This window comes from Nothobranchius furzeri, chromosome 10, assembly GCF_043380555.1.
Source record: "Nothobranchius furzeri strain GRZ-AD chromosome 10, NfurGRZ-RIMD1, whole genome shotgun sequence".
Lineage (NCBI taxonomy): Eukaryota > Metazoa > Chordata > Actinopteri > Cyprinodontiformes > Nothobranchiidae > Nothobranchius > Nothobranchius furzeri.
In genome coordinates, this window is record NC_091750.1 from 47,743,133 (window position 1) to 47,770,045 (window position 26,913).

The following is a 26,913-nucleotide window of genomic DNA, read 5'->3' on the forward strand; positions in this document are numbered from 1 at the left end:
TGTTTAATTAGTTTATTGCAGCTCCCACCGGTGCATGCTGAAATGTCATTTACAAGAGAAAGGTTTCATGACTCAGTGCTTTGATTTTAACACAGACAGACTTGAATACATGAATATTTATTTTGCGGAAGTGAGGCTCATAAAGTAAATGATCATAAAGAGTCTATCGACACGAGGGATTAAGTTTTAGCCTAGAATCTAGACCGTTGTTTGCCGAGGCAAAATATTTTGCTTTGCAATTTAGTCGAAGCACTCTGAAATTGGAATCTTCGCAAGCACGGCCAAGATTGTTGCCAACCAATCACAGTGCGTTTATTTAGAATAACGATATGTTGTTTTACGTTTTGTTGTGTTTTATGTAGTTCTTCTGCGATGGCAGACTGAGCCCTTGACTGTCATCTGTGGTGGTCCAATCACAGCACTTTATTGGTTTGGTCAGCAAATCGCAGGGCTCTGTCAACCAGGTGGGCGGGATGTTACTGAAAACCAATATGGCCACAGCTTTATCGTTGTCCAATCATAGCGCTCTGTTGGTTTGGTGGGCCAATCGCAGCACTCGGTAGAAGGGATGTTACTGCAAAAAATAAAGATGGCAAGTCGGCGACTGCACGTGTGAAATGGCTTTGGCTTCAACTCTGGACTGTTTTGTGGGCTTTTCTTTGAGTCAAGAGCAGAGAGAGATACTTAAAAGCATGGATATACATCTTCTTTGACGGAGAATGGCAGACTGCCTCGTTGACTGGTTTCTGTAGCGGTGAGTACATCTTGTGGGGACAGTTTGAAAGACAACTATAGATCCCACCCCACAACTGAGAGCCGTTAATGGACGGTAGCCAGACTACATATCACACATAAATAGGATGGCTTGCCAGGCTAAGTAAGGGGCTCCAGCAGTAGGAATGAACGGACAGCACACTGACACTAGAGAAGATCTTTCAGATGATTCTGAGAAAGCGTCAGTAGTGGGTGGCTTGGCCCAGTGGTGGGGGGTGGGTGGGGGGGTAGGGGTGCATCTTCTATAGCCTATGTAGCAGTAGGAAAAAAATTGCTCTGCTGGTTGGTCTAGCCATCCATTGCAGCCTCAGCAGGTCTACCATTGGCTCATGTAAGTTTAGGCCAGGCCAATCACAGTGCTCTGTGCTTGGGTGGGCTTCGTACCAGAGCTGTGATGGTGCAAAACAATAACAATAGCAGCAGCTCACGACTGGCGCTCTTTTGAAATGGCTTCAGCATCAACTTTAGACAAAATTAGACGTGAGCTTTTCTTTCAGACATGAGCAGATAGAGGTACTTCTTCATCTTCTACCACTTCAGCAGTGCATGTCGGACTGCCCAATTGACTGATTTCTGTCTGTGACATTGTTCATTGCGCTGATCGGTCCTGGCGATGTCTAATTACAAGCAGAAACCATTTGAATGAGAATGTAAGTACCTCCCATGACCGAGCTCTGTTTATGGGTCGTGGCTAGAGTATACTGTACATATGAAGCATTGCGTGCCAGGCTCTACCAATGCACTTTATTCACCAAACAATGTAAAACAAATGAAAGCTACACCACCTTTGTGACCAATGATCATCTTGCGTTGAGAAATGGGATTACAAATCTTGAAAATAAAATTTTAGGCTTGAACATTAGGTTATGGGACCTGACTCACTTACAAACAATTGAGAAGATTCAAAGCCAGAAGGTCGTTCCATTCAAGTCTCGAGTCAAGTTGAAGTCAAAGACAACCAAGTCCAAGTTGAGTCCAAAGTCAATGATCTGGAAGTCCAAGTCAAGTCCATGTCCTTAACTATGAATTTTCAAGTCATAATCAAGTCATCTGTCCAACTTCAATTTAATGACAATGATAATAAACATATTCCAGAAATAAAGCTTCTTAAAGCTTCATTTATTTGCTCAAACAAGCAGAAAGTGCAACTGAAACTAATTATAAACAAAGTGCTGCTGCATTTAGCAGAACAAGTTCACACCCAGAACCAAGAATGATTCATGATTTTTGTCCATTTCGTGCCACTTTTGTGCTAAAATATCAAATATGCTCAAGTCATCATCAAATCAACAGATGCAAGTCGATTCAAGTTTCAAGTCATTGGCATTCAAGTCCGAGTCAAGTTGTGTCTTAATAGATTTTATCAAGTCAAGTCAGAGGTCATTAAAATAATGACTCGAGTCTGACATGAGTCCAAGTCATGTGACTCGAGTCCACACCGCTGGCTAACAGCTAGCTTCTCAAAGCCCAGACATGCTCTGTTTTCTCCTGGATGCTAAACCAACCACAACCCTCCCCAGTCTAATCCAAGTGTTTCTTCGTCTATCATCTCCTGCATCAGCTGGCCCTTTTCGATGAGAAGGAGCAGCTCTACGCTATCCTTGCCTTTAGATGATGAGATTTTCAAATTCATTTTAGTTGTTTGCATCCAAGATCTGGATTTGTCATCAAAGATCAAAATCTCATGACCATTTTAAGAGTCAGAACGCAGAACACAGAACACTGTGACAAACCAAACACCCTCATTAAGTGGATCTCTGGATCCATCTCTCATCCTTGGTCCTCCTGAGACTCATGCCCAGCCCAGAGGAAACATTCCTCCCTCCTGGAGAACCACAGCTTCAGATTTGGAGGTGCCGACTCTCACCACTACTGCATCACACTCAACTTTGAACCACCCTGGTGCACAATGAGGTTGTGTCTTGAAGAAACCAACAGAGCATTATAAAACAGAGGTTCTCAAACCAGATTCAGTTCAAATCAAATACAAGTTTTCTCCTTCTTTTTATTTTTTTGCACTTTACCTTTTCTGTATTAGGCTTTTATACAAGTACATACACCAATGACCTCAGAGATATGTAATCGCTTTGAGAAAAAATAATTAAATTGAGTTTGTCTGATATTTAATTGTTTAGTAACTAAACACTGTAAATACTTAGGTAAGCCAGGCTGATATAATGGAACAACTGTGTTTACTTGGAGGCTCCGTGATCCTTCAACATGTTGGTGTGTGCACACACACCGCAAGAGGCGAGGAGTCATGGAGAGAGGGAGTACTTTTGCTAGAGCAGCAAGAATCTTAGTTTAAGAACGCTATATGAAGTTGCATCATTGATGAAAAAGAGAATTTGAAAGTATCAAGAGTGACTTTTTAATAAAACAAAACCAGACAGCTGTAGATGTTTTGCTTCTTTTAATAGTAAATGTGATTTAATTATACATTGTACAAAAAAACTGATTTTATAAAAAAATATATACAAAAAACCTGAATGTGGCTTCGGGTAAAAGCATTTGTGCCCAAAAAATCCTCTCAACATTAAAAAGTTACATCTAAAAATCTATTATTCTGCATTTAATCTGTTGAAACGTAACAAGCCCGAGCAACACTGCAGTGTGCCAAAGATAGACAGGTTAAAGGTCACATATGACCTATTTTAGCAAAGACTAAGGAAAAAAACAGAAAATGTATAAATAACCACAGAAGATGTTACAAATGACTGTGAGATCACAACACAGCTAACAAAAATGAAAAAAGCAAAAACCCCTTTTACAACTCGTCAAAGGTGGAAATTACTTGAGGTATGAGTGTTCACAGACATATATTCTATAGTTTTTCATGGAAAATTTACAGGTATATATATATGTATATATGTGTATATGTGTATATGTATATATATATATATATATATATATATATATATATATATATATATATATATATATATATATATATATGTATATATATATACATATATATATATATATACATATATATATATATATATATATATATATATACACACACACATATATACACATATATATATATATAATATTATATATATATATATATAATATATATATTAGATAGATAGATAGATAGATAGATAGATAGATAGATAGATAGATAGATAGATAGATAGATAGATAGATAGATAGATAGATAGATAGATAGATAGATAGATAGATAGATAGATAGATAGATAAACAGACAGACAGACAGACAGACAGACAGACAGACAGACAGACAGACCTATAGAGGTACCAATTTTCATGATGTCAGCTCCAGCGGATGCAGCAAATGTCTGTTGCTTTACAATGTCACGCATGCTTTTCCTGTGATAAAATCACAATCAAACATGCAGTGCTGACTAATGTTTTTGTCTATAGAATATTTTAAATTTCTCCTTCTGAATCAGCGGGTCGATCTACTGTAAGCTCATTTGTTAGCCTGAAATCTTAGAAAAATGAAATTCTTTAAATATCAGCACAGCTATTTACAACAACAACAAAAAAAAAACAATTATTATTTACAGAAAAGCATAAGAAACATTTTTTGGCAAAAAAAAAATTGTTCAACTGTGGCCTAAACATTTATTAAGGCAACTTTTGTTTGGTGATAAAATTGACAAAAAGGGAAAAGAAAACATAATCCATTCTTTTACCCAGAACTTTTACAAAGTACGTATAATGGTTGCCACATAAAAAAGAAAATAGGAATAAATACCTCCATACAGTAAAATAAATGATTCATTCATCTCAGTCAAAGACTCGGTTTCTAAGCAAGTTTACAGTAGAAATACAAAGCTGACCTTCGTATCAATCTCCTATAATTGATAACGTAAACATCTCCCGCCTACAGATTACAGCGTGACCAAACCCGACAACAGGATCCACCACTTGCTGAGACGTTCAGTCAGCCATGAAGCTGTCACTTTAACAACTAAACTCCTTTGCTTGTAAAGTGTTCAACAATTTCAATCCACTTTATTTTATCATTTCAGAAAATAATAATAATAATAAAAACTGTACAAACTTCTTTTTTAAACGGATCTCAAGTCTGGGTGTGCCACCAGGATGATTATCAGTGTCCCTACCTTAATCCGCTCTAACCTGACACCCAGTTGTGTGTGTTGGTCTTTACCCTCTGGGAAAACCCATGGGGTGCACCTGCAGGGTCAAAGTTAAAGTCCAGCGAACCTCCATCCATGAGGGTGTCATGGAGGACGGACTCCAGGTCACATTCAAACATCTCGATGGACATGTTGTCCAGATCGCTGGGCAGCCGTTCTTGATGACCGTGGTTGTGAACGGAGTTCAGTTCCCTGCTGCTGTAGCGTGGTGAGAAAGCGTTGGTATGTGCTGGATGTCGGTGAGGCGACCGCATGCTTGTGCTCTGTTCGCTCAGTCGTTGAGAAGGCCCCCGTGGGCTGGTTAGACTACTCAAGGGGATCATGTTGCAGCCAGTCAAGTTTTGTGAGGTAGCACGACCTTGGTTATGTATAGCCCGTGGGTTTACATGAAGACCTGGATGACTCTGACTGGGATTGAGCATTTCTACCCCACTTTGACCCCCCACATGGCTCTGACTGTTGTAAGTGGACAGAAGGCAACTTGGCTTTCCACCGTCAGCCACTCGTGCATTGGTGGAAGGCATTGTGCTCCTACTGGTGTCTGCGTCAGCAGTCAGCAGCTCTTTGAGAAGGCCTGCCGGACTCATAAACTGGTTCTCATAAACTCCAAAGCCAGGTTTGTTCTCTGGAAGTGCCAACCTTATTTGGCCATACGTGCACTTTGGATAACCCTGGGTGAAGCCCGTGGAGGCGTACGAGCTACTCTGGAGCATGGTGGCATTTGAGGAGTGTGAAGAGTCGGAGCCCAGCTGGGGGACTTCAGGAGACAGCAGGTGAAGGTTATCCAACAAACTCTCCATGACATGTTCAGAGCCATGCTGGCCCATGGATCCAGTCACCTCTGAGAGTCTGGGCAGGGTGGCGGTTATCTTTGTCCCTGGTGCTCCAGGATACAACATGTGCCCATCAGACTCCACCAGATCCTCCTGCTCTGAAGGGAAAGGTGAACGCCGGCCACTCAGAGTGCTGGCGTCTGAGCTGGTGCGAGTTCTGAAGGAACTCCAGGTTTCCAAGTCCTCATTGCTGTGAGAGTTGGGGCTTCCAAGCCAATACTGGGAACTAGGACTTCCTCCTCCTCCCTCAACCCCGTCCTGTAGAGACATCTAAGGACAGAAATAACAGCAAGAGCTTTAATGGACTGCCATAATAATAGGACAAAAGTAATCCCGATCAGGAGGACTGTGAAACACACTGTTTGTGGAGCTCCATACCTTTTTCTTCGTGGCTCTCCCTCTGCTCTTCATAAACTTGTTGTTGTTGTCCATGGAGACAGCTCTACGTCGAGGCGACTTTCCGTTCTTTCCTCCTTCTGGATTCAGCATCCACCAGGAGCTTTTTCCCGTTCCCTCATTCTGGATGCGCACAAAGCGACTGTGCAGGGACAGATTGTGTCTGATGGAGTTCTGGATGGAGCAAGTAAAGATACTCAGATTACAAAGTCATCCTTATAAGACTTCAGTTCAGGTTTAGCAGTGAATGAACTTAGTAAGTAATGATGATGCATTATTGGGATCACTTGTCTCACATGTCCGTATACTTGTATGTCTTTCTTTATTCTCACTTTTTTTACTGTAGCTTGTGTTTTCTGATCCAGCGTGTTTGTTGCTGCTTCAGCAGTGAAACTGTTTCTCACTGAGCTGCAACCGCTGGCAACAAATTACAGAGGGCTTTCACCAGGGAGTTTCCAAAATGTTTCAAAAAGTTCACTCAGCTTCCTTGCATGGGTCGCCGGGCTTTGCTATAATGTCGCTGACATTTTGATTGTGTTTCAATAGTTAAGCAAGTTTTACCTTTTGTGTGTCAGAAGTAAGGCTGGGACGATAATCAATAAATCAATTAATCATACGATAGATAGAAATTAACTCAATTTTTCCAGCCTCAATAGATCGAAGTTAAGAAATGTACAACTGTATTATTATTATTATTTTTATTGAAGAGCAGTTTTGGTTGTTGACACTAGATAGGAATTGTATTTATTGTTTTGGAGAGACCGGGTTTATTTTATTGTTTTTGATGCAATATTTTCTGACAGAGTGAGAGTCCTTATTTATTTATTTGTTTGTTTGTGTTTGTTTGTTTGTTTGTTTAGAAGTTCTGGACATTCCAATGATAAAGAAAAGTTTAATTGTTGCATTTTAATGGCTGCGCTTGCATCATTATGATATATTAACATTACTTGTGTGGTTATTTTGGTCTCGATAATGTCGACAATAATATCATTTATCGTCAATAATTTGTTGGACAATATATCGTCCAGCAAAATGTATCGTCCTAGGGGGAAGAAAGTCCTTGTGACTCCAATTTGGGAAGGGTTCATGACCAAGGTTTTGACTTTTTGGAGAAAAAGAATTTGATATTTCGAGCACAAAAAAAGTTCGACTAAATTGGAAATAAAGTGACAACACAAATATGATACTTTGAGACTAAATAGCAACTAGAAAATTTGCTAATTTGAACAAATATCACACCAATGCTGCAATGTTTTTGAAGGTTTGACACTCAAGAGAATCCATCCTGTTGCATCTCCAGATAAAAATTCGCATTTGTTTCTTGCATTTATTTTTTTGCCAACACTCATAGTCTAGGTAAAGAAGGGCCTGACAACACTTCTGCAACCGTCTGATGAAGATACTATTGCAAACCCCAAACAGCCAAACTTCATATAACTGGTTTGATACATCTTAGTCCCTCTTTCTGTGTCCCTTTTGTCCTTGTCCAGACGTGTGCAGCTAAAGTCTACATTAATGCTACGGTGCTTAAAACCAACACACATCCACCTCCTGTGGTAACTCAGTCAAGAAGACAAACAATGCTTGTTTAATGGACAGAAAGACAATCTGTCGGCAAAGCCTCTCAACAAAATGTGTTTCTAATGGAGAACCGTTGCTGCTCTGGATGGAGGGAGCAATGAAAGACCTACATGATGCTCCAGCAGGGGATTCCCCCCCAACGCCCAATTGAAGAAGAAAGCAGCTTAGTGAAGCCAGATGTCCCCAACCACAGCAGGGATGCACAAAGCAAGAAGATGAAGATGCTTTTATTTAAAACTATAGTCTAGTATTCTGTGGGTGGTGGCTTTAGGTGAGGTCTATGGCATGTCTCATCAGAATAGCAGAAAAACCGGTCAAGACATTTTGAGTTGTAGCTGATTAAATAGAAAATGGCAAATACTTTCAACTGGAAACGGGCCAAAACATTACAACGTAACCTATAATAATTAGAGAAGAGCCCAAAGGGTGGCTTGGATGTCTGCTCTGAGTGGAGAAGTTCAGCACATAGAGAGAAAACTGAACTGAGCACAAAAGACGGAGTAAGGAGAGGTTGCAGAGTTCGCTGTGAAGATGAGGAGGGTGAATGTTTTGCCTGCAGACATCGGGTCAATGAGTTCAGAGAGAGCTGAACATGAGCTCCTCAGCCTGCTCTCATGCAGACATGCAAACAGAGAGAGGAGCATAGACCTAACACACTGTGGGGTTTAACCTGTTTTGTGACTCACCATGACAACCCTGATGACCCCACCCCACCAGCCAATGCAGACCCCTCCCTTCTCTTCCACTGACTTTTTAAAAATAAGACTTCCTGTGTCAGAGGACATCCTGCACATGAAAACTGAAGAGAGTTAAGGTGGAATTTCTTTTTGCACAGCCCCAATTTTTCATTTTGACATCTCTTGGTTTCATTCATGACCTTTTCTCTCCCCCTCCTCTTTCTTCTTCTTCTTAAATGATCTCAATCTGTAGGTGAAGACAGGAAATGACTCAGAGGAGTACCTGAGATCCGAGTATGCAGCACAAAGCTTCATCTGCAAACCAACTTTTATTCCATTAACCAAAAGGGCACGTCTTTCTGAAGTTAGGCGGAGATCCTGTGCTGATATGCAAATGCCTACACCCTCTGATTAGTGCAACAATAGATCACTGCGTGACTGCACCTTTCAGAGAGGCTTTCTCCTCTCTGATAATCCCTGTGTGAGACAGACTCACCTCAGCTCAATGAGAACAAAAGAAATCCTCTGCTTCACTGATTCAGAAGCCCCACTCAGACTTTACACACGCCTGACCCAAGGTGGTCCGATTTATTATCTCTAAACGGTTCTTCTGTTGTTATCAGAATGTAAAGCATCATGAAATGTACCCGCTCTGCACCACCCTTTGTAAACCAGGGAAGTTCCCTGATAGAAAGGATGGAGAACACAGACTTACATAAATGGTTGTTACGGGGATCAACATAAGGGTGGTTAGTTAGTTAGTTAGTTAGTTAGTTAGTTAGTTAGTTAGTTAGTTAGTTAGTTAGTTAGTTAGTTAGTGTTGTAGAGGTGATGATTTGATGTTGTTGTTTTGGTAGTCTGAACAAAACTAAAGTTGAGTAAATGCTTAGAGAGGCCATTTTAGGGATTTACTTCAGTTATAGTAGCTCTATGGTCGACACAAAACATGCTTACTAAGTTCTTTGCCAAAAATCTCCATCACATAAAGTGATTTCAGCAGTTTAATTTCTGAAAGTTTCAGTACCCTCCATAATGAGCCGCTTCAAGGCTCTGTCAGTTTCACGCCTGGTTCACATCAGACACGGAAGCGCAACGTTGCGCCGCGAAGCACCGGGGAACGAAGAACACTTCCATTCGGCGCCCTTGTTACCCTATGGTCTCGATCACATCAGCCACAAGGTGCAGCAAAGCGCGACAAAGGCTCATGCCGTGCAGTGATCGTTTCGGAGTGTGCTCTAGTTTTTTTCCGCGAGCAGTGAGGGAGCCGTGTCATTTCTGGCAGGAAGTCAAACCAAAACTGATAAGGCAGGCTGGTAAATTTAACAAAATAAAGACATTTTTCTAAATAAAACCACGACTGATAAACGTGTCTTAACAGACTAGAGAAATGAAAATGAACACACACACACACACACGCACTCCTGCAGAGAAACATGAAGTTTCCACAATTTTAAATGCTGTTTTTACAGCAAAAGATGGATTTAGCAGAAGTCATCGAAAATTCTTGCCTGATGTGAACAGGGGAGCGGGGAGCAGCGGGGAACAGCGGGGAGCAGCGGGCAGCGTGCAAATTTCGTGAGCGATCCACTTTGTGGCACTTCGCAGCTGATGTGAACCTACCTGGCATAAGAAAACAAGATGGAGCTGGCCACACCCACCCACCCCCCACTCAGGTTGCTGTAAGCTGAGAAGTTCCAGTATCTGGATGGGGATTTCAGAGTAGAGTCACTGCTCCTCAAGCAGCAGTTCTGTCTTGGACATTTGAGGAGGTAATTTTCTACTTTCCCGTTTGTGATGTCACAAACGAGGGACTTGTTTTAGCTATATAATTTCTAAAACCAAATACTGACAGAAAATGTATGGATGCAATTTTTTCACATTTGGAGGTTTTATAGAGGCTATAGAGACCCATATGGCAGCACAAAGAAGGGGTGTTGTAATGTTCTGTGTCCCTTTGGTTCCCAGCCCCCTCCAAGTTTTCCCCCTGTCTCTCCACTGTAGTTTTCTATAGGTTTATGATTTCAGTTCTTTAGTCTCCTTTAGTGTGTGTGTTCCCTTCCCCACTTCATATCATTCGTTTACTTATTAGTTTCACCTGTGCCCAATTCCCCACGCACCTGCTCCTCATCTCCTATCACCCAGCCCTGGGTATCTAACCCTGTCTGTGTCTCCAGTGATTATTGGTTCACTGTCTTATGTCAGCGTTGCCTTGTCCTCTATAGACCTACCTGGCTCATGAGTGAGCTTTTGTTTTTGTCTATAGAACTTTAGATTTTTTGGCTTAAAGTCCTGCAGTTTTGTTTTTCCTAATAAAAGGATTTTTATTTTGTACAACCTCTGCTGCCTTGAGGTTCTGCGTCTTGGATCCAGTCCTTCGGCGCTCGCAGCGTGACAGGTGTTCAGGGTTTCCTCTAGGATTTTTTGAAACCGTGGTGGGGGACAGAGACGTACGGAGACGGTCGTTTTGAGACATGAGACTGTTTGTTTTTTGGTGAACATTTATTCACATATTCACTGTACAAATGACATTACAAACTTGTAACCTACTGACACAGTTTGCAGCCTCTTCTTTTGAAAATATTTTAATATACTCATCTGAAAATGCAACCAGAAATGAGTCTGAATGGGAAAATTAACTGACAATTAACTATATGCTGTTTGAAACGGTCAGGAATACCGCATTAATGATGAACCATATTAACTACGTTACTGTTCAAATGTAGCAGCATGCGTTTAAATGAAGCTCATTTTCACAGGTCTGAACTAAAAATGCCTTCTTCCTAAGGTACCTTTCTTCCACCTTTTCTCTCCCTGTAGTTTTCTTTTACTCGTGAGAGCAGCTCACCGCACAGACGTGAAAAAAACGGCAGTACTGGTTTTTCAAAGTAAAATAAAATTTTAAAGTTTTGTTATATTTAAATTCATTTTAAGCTGTGATTATGGTTAGAAGACATGTGCAAATATAGACTATATATGTCTCGTATTTACATTGTTTAAATGTACCGGTATATCCCAAAAATAAATTATGTTACATTGTTTTAAATTATTATTATTTTTTTATCCTTCTGAAAGTGTGGTGGCTTTTATTTTGCTGTGATGGCAACTAAAACTAAAAATACTTGCAATTTCATGCAATGTAAAAAGACTTACGTCATTTTTTTTCTGTTGCATGTAAACGCGTTACCCCGGCTTTCCACGGGAGCCGTCAGCAGCACGTTACTGCAGCAGCACGTCATAGCTGCTGATAGGAACCGCTGTGGTCAACAGAACCTTTTCCACTGGAGCCGTCAGCAGCCGTCAGCAGCGCGAGTCGGCCGCGTCTCAGGAGCAGCATGTCGCGGCCTTTACGCGCCGGTTCTATTTTCTACGCGCGACGCCTCTGAAACGGGTCAAGTTCGACATTTTTGGGGAAGGAAAGACAGGAAATCGGACGCGGAAATGGAGAGAAGCTACAGAGATGTTCAGAATAAAGAACGTACTGCCTTCCGGTTGCTTTACTTTTAAAAAAGGTTACTAACTGTGCGTCCCCGTGAGAAGTTATCACCTAGCTAGCAGTCTCCTTTGTTTTTCAGGTCCGTATTGGCGATTATAAAACGGACAGAACATAAAACACAAACCATGTTGTAATTTTCTCCTGCTTGTTTTTGTGTTTACTGACGAAGTCACTCGTGTGACTTCGTGCTCTGTCGGTGACAGCTGCTCCCCTGCTGCTTCGCGTCTCGTGGGAAGGGCCAAGCAGCAGCTTACGCGAGCAAGACGTGCTGCTGCAGTAACGTGCTGCTGACGGCTCCCGTGGAAACCCGGGGTTAGTCTGGCTGACCACAGACTGGTTCTAATCGAGCTGAAGCACCCAGATAATGCGTTAGCAATCCAAATACATTCTGCATGTAAACGGGTCAGCCGAACTAAGCCAGTAGGACGGTCGCTTTATACAGCGGAAGCAGTTTTCTGATAATACCATTGCCACAAAGTAACATGAGCAACACCATCAAACAGGATATGTACCACATAAGCTGTGCTGCAGCATTGTTTTTGTCCATTCCTTCAGCCATTGTGAATGTCCCGTTTCAATTCTGTCTGCTTCACTCCCACTAGCCTCTGTCTACTGCTTGTTGTTGTTTACGGCAATAAGCTAACCGGAAGAATGCCGACATGAAAAGGTGCATGTCGCCACCTACTGTACAGGAGTGGAACAAACTCTATTTGAGTTTGGTTTTCTAACCACGATAAAGACTCCCAGCCTATTACCATTAGATTAACCTGGATCGACCTAAAAGTTGGTCGCTGCACATGAGAGACTTTTGTCTTCCTCCAAATCAGATTTTAGCTCCTGACTGACTTACATATACTGAAATACCACTGCAGTTGTACTTTCCAGTCTACAGACAATATTTTGGACCCAGAGTTTATTTCTAGCAGCTCACTCCCAGCCACAACAGTCTTACCCGCTCATATGAGATTTGGGTTGGGTCTTGCAGGGTCCCGGTTCCAGTGCAGGGATCTGCTGTGGAGGCCACCTTAAATCAACAAATCAGTTCTAGATGTTCATCCAATAGTTTCTTTCTGTCATGGTCTGCATCCTGCGCCCCCCTCATGTGTTTCTCCAGCACCATCTAGGTTCCCCATATGTGTCACCGTGTGCTCCTCATGTGCCTCCTTGTGTTCCCCAGCCCACTCCAGGTTCTCCCGTTAGGTCTCCTACCCCTCCAGGTGTCCCTCTAGGATCCCCCTCATGTGTACCCAAGCTTCCTGTGCCCCTTCTTGTCTCCAACTCCCACCAGGTTTCCCAGGTTCACTTATTCTTTCGTTCTCCTTGTATTTATATTATCTAGCTAGTTTTTCCCTGTAGTTTTTTATTTTCATTGGTTCAGGTTCTCTTTTAGGTTCCTTCCCCACTGGTGCATTAGTTCTCCCTTTCTCCTCAGATCATTAGTTTTTTTTATCTTGTTCGTCTACTCTTTAGGTTTGGTTATTATTCATAGGTTATGTTTTACTTCCCCCCCCCCCCCCCCCCCCAGCTTAGATTCTTCTCCCTAATTAGTAATTGATTTCACCAGGTTTCCTTGGTTTCTCTCTCCCCACGCACCTGCAGCTCATCTCCCAATCATCCTGCCCCATTGTATAAAACCCTGTCTGCGTCTCAATGTGTTGTCGGCCCGTTGTTTGTGTCAGCGTTGTCTCGGTCCCTCTCTTGGTCTCTTGGTATTTGGAAATCTCTTGGTTTTTTGGATATCTCCAGGTCAGCTCTTTAAAGGAGCACTTGTCTCTAGGTCTCTTGGTTTTCATACTAGGATTTTTGGTTTTGGCTTCCTGCCCTATTGGATTTACTTTTGGACAATTGCTCCCTAATAAAGGACTTTACTTTTTTCTACAACTCCTGCCTCGTCTCATCCTGGTTACTGCATCTTGGGTCCTAACCTCCTCCTGGCTCACATCGTGACACTTTCTGAGGATTTCACAGAAATTCATGCAGTGGTTTATGGGATATTTTGCATACACTACATGCAAACACCTCTCAGGAGTGGATGATAATAAAATATGAGGACCAACATGATCCACCAAACGTTTGATCAGAATGCCAAAGGCAGTTAGCCTAAGGAGGAACTGACCTTTGACCTGATACATTTCCATTTTCTCCTCCGAAATGGTGTAAATGCAGAACTCAATAATCTGTGAGTTCCCCTGCTGCTACTCATCTCACACACCTCAATCCCAAAGCTCCAGCTCCAGGAGAACCATCCTCCACTGTACAACATTTCACAGGAACCCAGAAACCTCTGAATCATCAATGATGTGCGTTCTCATCACCATGAGCTGCTGCATGAAACAAGTCCTCCTCCTGGACTTCAAAACAATTGACACAGCTGCTGTTTCTTGTGTAGCGAAGCATGAGGCTTGCAGTAACGGTCGCAGAATAAATACACAAACAGGACCTGGTCACAGCAACAGGTGCAACCACAGTGAAAGTGGCCTCACTTGCAATTAGGCCAAACATGCTGCACACAGCACCAGAGGCAACCACAGACAGGACAGAGGAGCTCCCAGGAGACAGGCCACTGGTGAACAGCAGCTTCTCAAATCAGGAACCTGGTTTTACATATGTGATGAGACCCGGTCTTCATTATGACAAAAATAATAACAGTAGAGATGGATTCAGACATTTGTGATGGTTAAAATATCTAAAAATGATGTCAACTCTTGTGATCATCTCCATGGAAACAGTTCTGAGGCTGTTTCACGAGACTTTTTTGCCCTTCACTTCTGCCCCAAGTTCTTGGAACTTACAACTGTTTGTAAACTTTTCAAAATGAATACTTCATTGTCTCCCATCAGCGATGCATGCAATTCAGCCTAAAGCATTATGAGTTTTACTGTTTTTGCACAAAAGTCCATGATGAGGAAACAAGAACAATTGTCCATGTTTAAAATTCACATTATTGATGAAAGGAGGAAGTAAGCTTATCCAGACGACAACTACAAAGAGTTCAGCTGGGGCAGATGTCGTATGTTGACTGCCTGTGAGTGGATGCTTGTTTGTCTGTTAGCAACATAACTAATGTTTCACTGGATGTATTTTAATTAAATGTTTAGAAAATCTTTATTGGATGTTTATTTGCAACTGATTTACTTTGGAAGTCCAACCATTCAGCTAATAAACTTTTCCAAACACAAAAAAATGCCTACAGTTGTCACTTTTACAGATATTTAGCCCAATGTAGTGTGGTATGGCTGAGTATCACTCACAACCAACACACTCAGAAATTAAAGTACAGAATTGTACCTTTAGGCAGAGGTGTGTACTCGAGTCACATGACTTGGACTCGAGTCATTATTTTAATGACTTCTGACTTGCTTTGATAAAGACTTACGACTTGACTCAAGACTTGAACGCTGATGACTTGCGACTTGAATCGACTTGCATCTGTTGACTTGATGATGACTTGAGCATATTTGATATTTTAGCACAAAAGTGGCACGACATGGACAAAAATCATAAATCATTCAGTTTCAGTTACACCTTCTGCTTGTTTGAGCAAATACAGTAAATTAAGCTTTAAGAAGCTTTTTTTCTGGAATTTATTTATTATCATTGTCATTAAATGGAAGTTGGACAGATGACTTGAATATTACTTGAAAAATCATAGTTAAGGACTTGGACTTGACTTGGTCACACCTCTGCCTTTAGGGGTGCAATGTCTTGTCACTGGGGTGGTACCCTCAAAGGTACCATTTTGTACTATTGACTGTGAGTACAAATTTGTACCTTTTTACATGCCAAACCCGTACCTTAGGGAACAAATTTGTATCCTTAATTTAAAGTACAAAAAAGAAGGACATGCAGAGAGACTGCAGATGGGACCTCCTACTTACAAGGCAACTGCACTCACCACAACACCACTGTGAAACTGTGTGTGGATGCTTTTATTTCAAGATGACGAAAATATCAGAACACAGATACAAATTATAAAGTACAATTATTTGCTTTTCAAATACAATGCCGACCTGTTAAACTTATCAATAGTCCTTGCCAAAAGCTATCAAATGCTATTAGAATGATGTTTGTTATCCCAATATTTATGCTTTCAAAACAAAATTGAGCCACACTGTCTCTTTTCAAAAATTATGAATTAGTTAACACATTCTTTTAAATTTATTGTTAATTTTTTTAATCCAACAAATAATTTAACGACTATCTTCCAGTGCTTAGAAAAATGGTGAATGATGAAACTATGAAATCTTTTTGAGAAGTATAGATTTCCTAATGGATGTTTTTTTTTTACCGAAAGAGCTATCATAACCAGAAATTGTACCTTTTGAAAGAATTGGTACAAATGTGTATCTTTTACTACTAAGGAACATTTATGTACCTTTCACACAGCAAAAAAAGTACAGACACCCTGAGGTACAATATTTGTCCTTAGCCTGAGTTAATGTCATTTTTGTCCATTGGGGCACAACAATGTACCCTTTCCGTACCCCTATTTTTGACAGTGAAGGGAGGAGCCCAGCCTAAAGAACCCGAGGCAAACCAGGAAATGACAAAAATTGCAGTTCCGTCCTCATCCGCTAGAGTCTGGCTCCAAAACAGAGCAAATTCTCATTGACCCCCATTTTAAAAAATGCCATTTTCACAGCCGAAATAAACATGTTTACAGCCTGGTACAAAAAACATTTCAGGTTTAATAGGTCAACTTTACAGTCATGATAACTCGGGGGGGGGGGGGGGGGGGGGGGGATTTGTTGCAACTCATTTGTTTACATGTAATTAAATGCTTGAAATTTTGAATATGAATATGAATTGACAGTTAGCATGAGCCATCAGAGTTAATGCTAGCAGCTCTTTCCGAGGAAGGCCTTCGCCTCGCGTTAACAGATGTTCGGCCATTTTGATTCTCTGAACTTTAGTTGTGTCCTCTGTGTGTTCGTGTTTGGATGTTAATTGTGGAATTGTTAGACAAAGAGGGCAAGTTGTGGTATTGATTGCATTAACAGAACTGCTAAGAAGTCTCAGCTCCATTTTTATCTATAAGTAAAATTATGTTTATGTGCTTGAATTTGCTGATTGAATAGAGCAAAATGCTGTGCTTTAACATAACACTGCTTGGTCAAAAATGGGTTAAAATGTGATGTGTTGGTAGGGCTTGGTACTAAAACTTGAGCTCATCTAACTTAATGGAGGTTTTATGGGTATTTTAGCCAGAAAAACGCAGTTGAGTGACTCTAACGGGAAGCATGCATCAACCCTGCGGTCAGAGATCCACAAATCTGCCACTCTCGTCTCCATAAGGCAGCTACGCGATGGCAGCCGTGTGACAGCATCAGCCATGCGACGGCGGCACCCAGCTCCGTTAGCTTCAGTTAGCTCATAGCTCACAGTTGGGTGTCATGGCTGACACACACCCTCAGAGCAATGCTCTCATCTCTATCTCTTTGCCCATTTTTGTATCGTCTGGGTTTTATAAGACGTGTGACACAGCCAAGATGGCGGTGATCAGAGCTGCCCATTGGATTTTGATTCAGCTCTTCTTCTGTAAGCCAATGCTTTCACCACATACTCTGAGTGCTAACCAATCATGCATGGTCTTGCTATATTGTGTGATATTGTTATAATGTTATTCTCAAGCTAAGAGATTTCCCCAAAAGTGGTTCGAATGTTATTAAAACTAAACATTTTGGTTTAAATTCCATCATTAAATGGTGGTGCAGAATGTGCAACCCTCCCAGCAAGGCCAGTTTTTCTGTGAATCCATTAAATAACACGTGAATGTGAAAGATGACACAAAAAATATGCTAAGGGGCTTAGGTTTGTGAGTAAACTGTTACTTAATGAGAAAATATCACAATGTGAAGAAAAGTTGGAGGCTGCCATATCTCACCTATTGTCATTCTGAACAAAACAGTGGTGCTCCCTTAGAACCATCCTCTCTTATAACGAGCTTCATGTGACAAAAGGAAAGCAAAGTGATTACAGTGAAAGGACAAGCCACTTCCTGACAGTGTCTTCCTGTGTACCCCTCCCCCGTCTCTCCTCTGACCCCGGATGCATAAGCGTGGGACCTGAGCCGAGCGGTTATAAGCCACGCCGAAGAAGGAGAGCACTGCAGCCCGGTGTGGAGAGCTCGTCACTTCTGCACGAACCCGAGCATAATGAAGGCTCCTTCATTAACATAGAGCATCACACTGAGTGACCTATTTCAGCAGTGACTTCAGTCAGACCTGTTGCTTTGATTTCCTAGAAATGATCTTCAACCTCTCAGTTGTTTATGAAAAGCCAGTTATTAAAAAGCTTAAAAGGCTAATCATCTAATGCACTTCAATTTCTGTCTACATGGATTTCTTCACATTTCATGGATTCCACTCCGTTTACATGTTCCAGTGAACTTGACCAAGTGAAAATTATACAATAGAGGGTTTATTATCCCGTGCAAATTAGAGAACAATGCAAACATCCACATGCCACGGATTCCTCTGACTCACACATGTGGACAGCAGACAGCATAGGCTCCAGAGAATAACCAGCCCAACAGCTGATCACTCACCTCAAGCCACAGTACCTCCCCTCTGAAAGCCCCTGCCCCAAGCCTCTCTTTCTTTCTTCATGGGGCCACTTGAAGTTTTTAGTGGACCTCTTGCATTAATTGCAGTTTTTCAGACTATAATAAAATACAATACGTTTATAATTCATGTCTGCGTTGCTTAATTATGTCATCCACCAAAATTCATTCAAATTTTTTTAAATTGCTTTAATGGGTTAAGTTTTTCTTTTCGCTATAAACTGCAATTAATTTACATTAATTAATTACAAAGAGAGCTTCATTTCTAGATGAAGATCATTTCTAGGAAATCAAAGCTGTGGAGAGCTTCTGGTTCCAGGTGAACATCCTGAGCTGAGACTCCGGTCTTCTGCGAATGTTTCGGTCACAAACCTCTGCAACCAAAGGCTCTCCTATTCTTTGTATTGAAGGGATCCAGCTTGCATGCATAAGTCTGTGGTAAAGACTGCTGCACCCAAAAAAGAACAGGAAATACAGCACAAGACGATTCGGTCGTGGTAAAAATGAAAGAAAACATTTTTTAATTACACTTAAATGCACATTTTACACAGCACATATAATCTGTATGATGTTTAGATCGTTTAGTTTATTTTGCATATTTGGTTTTATATTTGGGTTTCCTATCTTCTTCTTCCTCTTCCTGTGAGACTGGTGGGGAAGCGTCCTAGTGCCCCGCCATTGGTTTCAGATCAGTTGCTCAGCTAGAGGCCTAAGTTGTTTCTAAATGCCAAGAAACCTTGCCTTAATGTCTTGGTCCCGCCCCGGTTGCCTAGGTGATACGTCATCAGGAGCTGACAAGATGTGTTCCAATGTTCATGTTCTACCGAGGCGTGTGTTCTCCGTTTGTTAGCCGTGTAGCTAGCTGAGCAAGGATACACGGGAGGTGTCTTGTGGCCTAGCCTTGGTCAAAAATGACCCAGAATACATCGCAGTATTTTCAAAAGGATGGCGTATCAAAAGCCGGCAGCTACTTTGGGGGCAAATTTCAAGTTTAAAAGTAAGTCAACTAATTTAAAATATATTTTTTTAGATCCTAAGAAGTTATCTATGGTTGGTTAGTTCCTTGGTAGTTGCAGCTTTGGTGGCTAGCTGCTTGTAACTCGCTTATTTATTTAATTTAACAAATATATACACAATTTAAAAAGTAAAAAGCTCATTATTTATTTATATTGAAACTAATACGTATAAAATATAACGTTATCTCCCAAGACAGTAACGTGACTGCCGTGGAAGTCGTGGTCACGTGATGCAAGCCTGTTCCATTTAACCATTTTCTTTGACCAAGGAAGGACAGTGTCCTTGAAAGAAAGGCGCCTGGCCTCACAAGACATCGCCTCGCAAGGCCAGGCGCCTTGACATTGAGAAACACTCTTTGTTTCCAGCTGCAATCGCAGAAGTGGAGAGGAGCTTAGGTGCAATACATGTTTCCACCTGAGGATGGTGACCTCTGGGAAAAAAACTCACTAGCATTTTAAAAGCGTTTTTCCTCCTGAGTGATGGCTCAGGGGTTAGGAGTAGGGTGTTCGCCCTGTAAGCTCTGGCTACATTGTAGCTCATCACCATCAGTAGCTATGTTTACATGGGAACAAATAATCATAATGAGTGCTCTAGCAGATCAAAAATTCTTCATGTAAACATGTCAGTTGGAATATTCTGATCCGATATGGCCCGAGGTGTGGTTTAGTCCAATCGTCATTCCGACTGATATCCATGAACACACTCATTTGGATTCTTGCAGTAAAATAACACCCAAGGCACATGTGCAACTTCAGCTTGATGTTTTTCTGCCTTTGCAACCGCTCAGGACAAGTCTGAGGAGCTGGGGGACGGTGTGAGCGGGGGATCATTTCTACGTTATCACTCGCCATACATTATCCTGCTCTCGTCTCCTGTGGAGGAGGAGCAGCAGCAGAGCATCTAGCTTAGTTAAAGTGATCAGTAAAAACAAAAGCATACAGGTGAAAACGCGAAGAAGATCCATAACGAAGGAAAAGCGTAAGTCAACGGACAAAGCTGGAGAATAAGAAAATAAAATGCGGGGGGAAAGATGAGCAGACAAGATGGTGTATGTTTACGGTTTTCTTCTGGGAAAGACAACTCTACGCATGCTGAACATATTCAACCTGACTGAATGCTTGGTGTGTGTTTACTCATGGCATCATTTCAGTTAGTGTCCATGTAAACAAGATTTAGGATTTTTGATCAACCAAGATTTGAATGGGATAGGGGAAATTTGGAGCATGTAAACATAGCTAGTGTGTGAATGGATGAATGATTCACTGTAGTGCAAAGCGTTTTGGAGTGCTCTGGCTCTGAATGGCGTCATATGAGTGCAGGTCATTTACATCATCATTCATCATTTATTTAAAATCTTTTCCTGTTAAACCTGATTATTTGACATTAAAGAACAGGAGCATTAAATTTGATTTTTATGAAACCATGAGCTTCATGTGATGGCTCCCAGGGATGGCCTCTTTGATCAGCCCTTTCTTGTTGATCTGAGGGGCGTTGCTGACATGGAGGCAGAGCCACCTCGCCTCCTTCCTGAATAAATACTATCAGTGTTATCTGTTATTAGTTCCCAGAGTTGATGCATGCAAGCACTGGGCACCAGACAGCCGGATCAACAGACTACAGTGCTGAGAGACCTATTGATGGCCATGCTAGATGAGAGATAAATCGCTGCACAAGAACACATTCATTACAACGGTCCAGCAACCTGCCAACCAAACTGCAGCAGACACCATCAGAATCGAACTTCAGCGCCAGTTAAACTCAAGGGCGCCACTTCCTTTTCCATCAGGCGTCACAGTTTGTTGAGAAAAGCAGTCACGGTGCCAGTAACATACTGAAACTCTGTCGCACGTTAAGCGCTGGCAGCTCATGAACCCACCAACCAACATCCCAGGAGAATCACACCCCTCCACACACACACACACACACACACACACACACACACACACACCTCCCAGGGGCCCTCTCTAGTGGCCGAGGTATCATGATTACTGAGCTGCTGCACAATTTTTAGAAGAAAAACAAAGAAATCTGCGTGTTATGAGGGAAGCAGGAAGCTGTGAAGGCACGAGCATCGCCCTGGTCCTGCGCTCCACCCTTCACCAGTTTGGAGTTGGTGTAATCTCTGAGGTACTTTGAACTCAACGCCCTCCACCCACACTGAGGTCAAAGGCTTTCTGTCATCTGAAGTGGATGACATGTTGGGCATGAATTGAATGCAAAACATTCAGATTATTTATTTTAGCCTGGAGGCAGGAAAGCTGAAGTGGAATTATAAATAAAAAACACTAAACTCCCATGGATTGCTCCTGTTTTTCAGTCCTGCCCCTCATGTTTTGCAGGTTGGAGATGTTAACACATGGCACTGTTTTCCATCCGCTCGCCAGGAAATGCATCATAGTTGATTGTGGGGGTGGGGGTGGGCGGGGGGTGCTCTGGTGTGTTTTTTTAACAGGAAAGTGTAAAAATAACCACTAGCCAGTGGTTCCAAAGCCGGGCGAGAGTGGCAGCATTTAGGACTGCTGTGGTGCAAAGATACATAAAAGGTGGACAGGCTGGTGCTTTTGTTTTTGCTAAATGTAACTTTATTTTATTTATTGAAGCGGAACAAAAATCTTTTTCTTGAGAGTGAACCTAGGTGTCAGCGGGGTCGAACACGAACCCTAAGATCTGTCACTCGTGAAACTTGTGGTCCTTTTTATGACGAACACCTTCAGTGAAAAGGCCAGTGAGAGGAAACAAAAGGAAGTGATGGGATTAAGAGCGGTGATCCCTTTTTCCAAGCCTCAGCATCCGCGGAGGAAACTCTAGAAGACACGGACACGGAGATATGAGCACACGACTCAGGAATGGAGGATGTTTGACGTCGTTCCCTGCACCCCCCCGACACACTCCCCCAGCTTTGATTGAGCTGCTTGTGTCACCTCCTGTTATTGTCGAGGGGAGATCTGAACACTTTACTCCATGCTGCCTCCGCTTGATAAAAAAAATGTTAAGATTCCCATCACCGCTCCGGCCCGTAAGAAACGGTGCAGATAAACCAGGGGAGGTTCAGTCGGGCCAGAAGTCAGAGCAGAAGCTGTGATCAGGGGTTTTTTAACGTGGGGGATGTTAAACAATGGGAACTATATTTGATTGAGGTTTCCCGAAGGCATTTCCTGACAGCTTTGAAATTACTAAATTGTGGAGGTTACTAGAACGGCTGTGAGGCTGGAAAGAAATTTGACTCACGTTTTTATTGCAGGCTTTGACATGCCTCGTCAGTTTTTTTGTGTGTGCAGTTCATCCCATCATGGCTGAGTAGCTTCCTCAGAGCAAGGAAGAAGACTTGAATTCACATGTTAAAGCTGAAATAAACGATTTTAAAGCACCCAGATGTTATTTCTCTCACTGAGAGTCCAGTTTTCCTTTAGTATTTATGCATTTGTGTGTTTACACTAACACAGGCTGGTCAGGTGACCTGTATGTTTTCGTTCTGACATATGAAACAGCTCCACACCTTCAAAGGTTACAGACCAATTTTCTTTTTAACATTTTTAAAACTATCAAAAGCATTTCTGCACATTGAAAATAGCATTTTTATTTTTCTTGTGTTCTGATTGGCATCAATTGGAATTAAGTAAAACAGGTGAGAAAACCCCCCTCTGTTCAGAGCTCAGTCGCTCAGATAGTAATAAATTACCCTATTTTACGGGCGTCAGCCGATAAACCTCCTTAGTGCAGCTGATTTGAAGTCAGGCACATCCCCAGTGTTCAAGAACTGATTGTGCTTCAGAAATTTTGTGCATCATCTGACGTTATTTGTGACATTTTAGCATGCAAATATTCATGGTCGGTCATGAAAATCAGGAGCACACATCAACCATCAGCTTACCTTTAAATATCGGTACCTTCATGACAAAACCAAAATCGGGACTTCTACTTCAACTTTTTACACGTTACACATCAGAATGTGCAGCAAGACTTATGATTTACTCTCAAATCCCATCAGAGTGCACTTTCAGGCTTCCACAGACCTAAACTTTCCTGTCTGACTCTAAGGTTTGCAATCAGGGAGTGAGACACAGGTAGTGGTTACCTCATGGTCTTAATGACCCACTTGCAGCAGCTTAAACATTTTGATCTGGCATCTCCACTTCATGTACAGTATTTACATCAAACAGCTTTAAGATTATTATCAAGGTATACCCTTCAAAAGGGTTCTATTTGCAACAGTGCAGCCTGGACTAAACTGCCCAAAGACTTGACCACATAAAGATGCCCCTAAATGCCAGCCGCTCTGGATGCCACACAGGAGCTGTGATTTAAAAAAAAGAAGTCATTTATCAGATTGTGTCACCGACACTAACCTTCCAGCCCGCAGAGCTGTTGCTGTCTCCTTTATCCTTGAAGTAAGGCACACTCTTGACCATCCATTCGTAAATCTGAGACAGCGTGAGCCTCTTCTCGGGTGAGCTGTCTATGGCTTTGGTGATCAGGTCAGCGTATGACATGTTCCCCCAGGCGTTGCGACGGGACGAGCTGATCTTCCTCTGAGCGGAGCCACCCAAAGGTGGGACCCCTGGAGGAGACACCTGTAACTGAAGGGACAGCTGCGGACCCGGCAGCTGCTGCTGGAGGTGGTGGTGGTGGTGATGGTGGTGGTGGTGAGGGGGCTGTAGATGCACGCAGTTTAGCCCCTGACACTGAAAAGTGCCGCAAGGCGGTTTCTGCTCTGCGTACTCTTCATAGTCCTCCTCCAGCAAGCCGAGGTTGCTGATGAACTCGGCGTTTCCTCCCGGCTCCTGCTGCACCGATGTGGCCGGGGAAGATGTGTTGGAGCCGGCGGGGTCGCTGAGCTCCGGCCGGGGCAGCGGCCAGGTGCAGGAGCGCGGCCGGGAGAGAGGCTCGAAGTCTGGGTCAGTGTCAACAGGCGGTGCTTCGGCCATCTGGGTCACACCGGAGATGTTTTATTTACTTTTTTTAATATAAACACTAACTTTAAAAAGGAAGAAAAACTAAATCAGCCAAGAACAAAAAAAAAAAACAACTTTAAACTATTTTACATATTGCATTTAAACACAACATGCCAGAAGTAAACCCGCCGAAACGGAAGACGATTTCATTTACACAACAGCGAAGTGTTGCATCTTCTCAGAACTTCACACCTTCCTGCATCAACAACTCTGAAGTCCAACGATCTGTCACGATTTAACTAGCCTGGTAGTGGAGTCTGGTGCTGCCTTCACGGACCGCTCTCAGGGTCGGTCTTCAGGGTTCTACAACTCCATGCTACGTTCATTGTTCGTAGGTGGGTTGAACTCGTCTGGTGAACACGTGTTGTGTGATCCGAGGACAAATAAAAAAAAATAATAATACAACAAAAACTTTAAAATAAATGTAATTCTGCTGTGACGTCACGGGCAATTAAAGTTGTGAGGTTTAGAGGTGTCGGGATGCGTTTATGGGTTTCATGATTTGCTGAAGATTTAAATATTTCACCACAGCTGCAATAAAAATAAGTTTAACAATAAAATAGAATTAAGTTTGTTTATTATGTTAGATCTTACCACAGTGCTTTAATAACATCAGAGACTTGTTGCCAGCTGTAACCCCAAGGGGTGGCCACATCAGTGGAGACCGATGTTCATATTAATGTACTATAAATTAATATTATTTAATTAAACATAAATGTAATACCCAATAAAATATACAATTATTGAGTAAATAAACGTATGGTATAAAATGTGTGTATGTCTCTGCTGCTCACCATTTTCTAAACAAAAGTTTAAATCTATAGTTTTTGTGAAAAATTGTGTTCTTCAAATTTGAGGTAAGCGTGTTGGAGGCATGTTGTTTTTTTTAACGAAAAAGAGTAAAGGAGCATCACCAAAGGTTAACTCTCCCAAAGCTACCATGGAGACCAATAGTGTGCCACCCCTAACATTTCTCTAGCCCCATCTGCTCACCCCTGTGAAAATTTTCTGGAAGCGCCACTGCTTGTGGCCAAGTGCGATGCTTCCATGAAGTTTGAAAATCCCCACATTTGATCTGACACAAACACAACAGCATAGTAGGTTGTGTTTAAAGTGACAGTGTGTATTTGTGCTGGCGATATGGGGGCAGTAGTTACCTAAATCGTTGCAAGCAAGCAGTATTTTTCTGTTGGGGTAAAGCCTGGTTTATGCTTCTCCGTCAGCTCCGCAAGGGACAGACACGCGCGGATTGACAGAAGCGTTTTGCTCTCATACTTCTCCGTCTCCTGGAGAGTGTTGCAAAGCCATTGCCCGACAGGACAACAGAGGGCCTAGCGCTGTTCTGTGGTATCCTGTCATGTATCGGTCCAAGATAGTGTGTTTATATTGTGTTTTTTGTGTATATAAGAGACTTAACACGGACATATTTGTCTCTCATTCTCCCACCACTTCATGCGCTCCCCACCTCTAAACCCACGTTTCCTGTCATTTCCGTCCACAAATAAAACGCTTGCTGCGCATCTTTTCACTCCTTCAGTCACGGGAGAATTAAACGTTCATATTTTTAGAGTTTTTTCGCGAGGTATTCTTCAAGCTTCTCCGTGTCTGCCGCTAGTAATCCTCGGCTCTCTTTGCAATGGCGGCGCTGTAAACAACAGCGGCGTTCTGGCCAATCACAAGCTTGCGTAATCCGTCTCGTTCGACGGATGTTTAAAAAAGTGGGCTCGACTCTGTCCGTACTTGCGTGCCTGCCGGAGCCCTACGCAAGGACGGATAATGGTGTTGCGTGTCTCCGCACTGATGCAGACGGAGAAGCATAAATCAGGCTTAAGACCTTATCTATAGATGCCCATTAGGGTCAAAAAGCCCTGGGGAGTACAATCTTCAGCAAAATAACGAGCACATCAGACTCCCTTTCATCACTGGCAACAAGTGAAGAGGTAAATGTGTAAAACAACAAAATTTAGGAACGGTGAAAGTTTTGTATTCGTTTGTTAGAAGTCCGTAAATGCCTGTTGTCCTCATTGGCTCCTGTAGGAAGAAACATGGCACCTAATATGGCGTCGCCCAGAGACTTAGACCCACTCCATGTGTTTTACGCCTGATTTTTATGGTTACATGTTATAAAGCTGCCAATATTTTTTAATAACTGGGCATCATTTAATTCATTTTCAACATTTTGATGGATATTTCCAGAAATTAATAATAAAAACTACACATTGTCTCTTTAAAGGTGTTTAGAGATAAAAGCGTCCCTGACTGAAGATAAGATGATGGGTTTTAAAAAGTTTTTCCTCCCGTAAATAACCAGTGTTGTCCCCTTGTGTAGTTAACAGTAAAAGCTATTTATAAATGGTTATTTTGAAGGTTATACTGTCATCCTCTCATAATCTTTGTTGTCAAATTTCACTAATTGACTAAAACTTATTTACAGATACAAACTTATGTCTAAAACATTAACACAGGCTAACAGTCTGTAACACTGCCCTCTGGAG

At 42.0% G+C, this 26,913-nt stretch overlaps 1 protein-coding gene across 1 annotated transcript; it reads right to left on the reverse strand.

Moving 5' to 3' along the window:
• Positions 1–4,679: 4,679 nt before the first annotated feature.
• LOC107386483 (forkhead box protein O1-A) lies at positions 4,680–24,612 on the reverse strand. Its single transcript, XM_015960902.3, has 3 exons — positions 23,813–24,612; positions 6,119–6,310; positions 4,680–6,010 (listed from the first exon to the last, which is right to left on the reverse strand). Exons 1-3 carry the CDS (start codon positions 24,389–24,391, stop codon positions 4,883–4,885), a joined length of 1,899 nt encoding a protein of 632 aa, XP_015816388.3. The 5' UTR covers positions 24,392–24,612; the 3' UTR covers positions 4,680–4,882.
• Between the last annotated feature and the right edge of the window lie 2,301 nt (positions 24,613–26,913).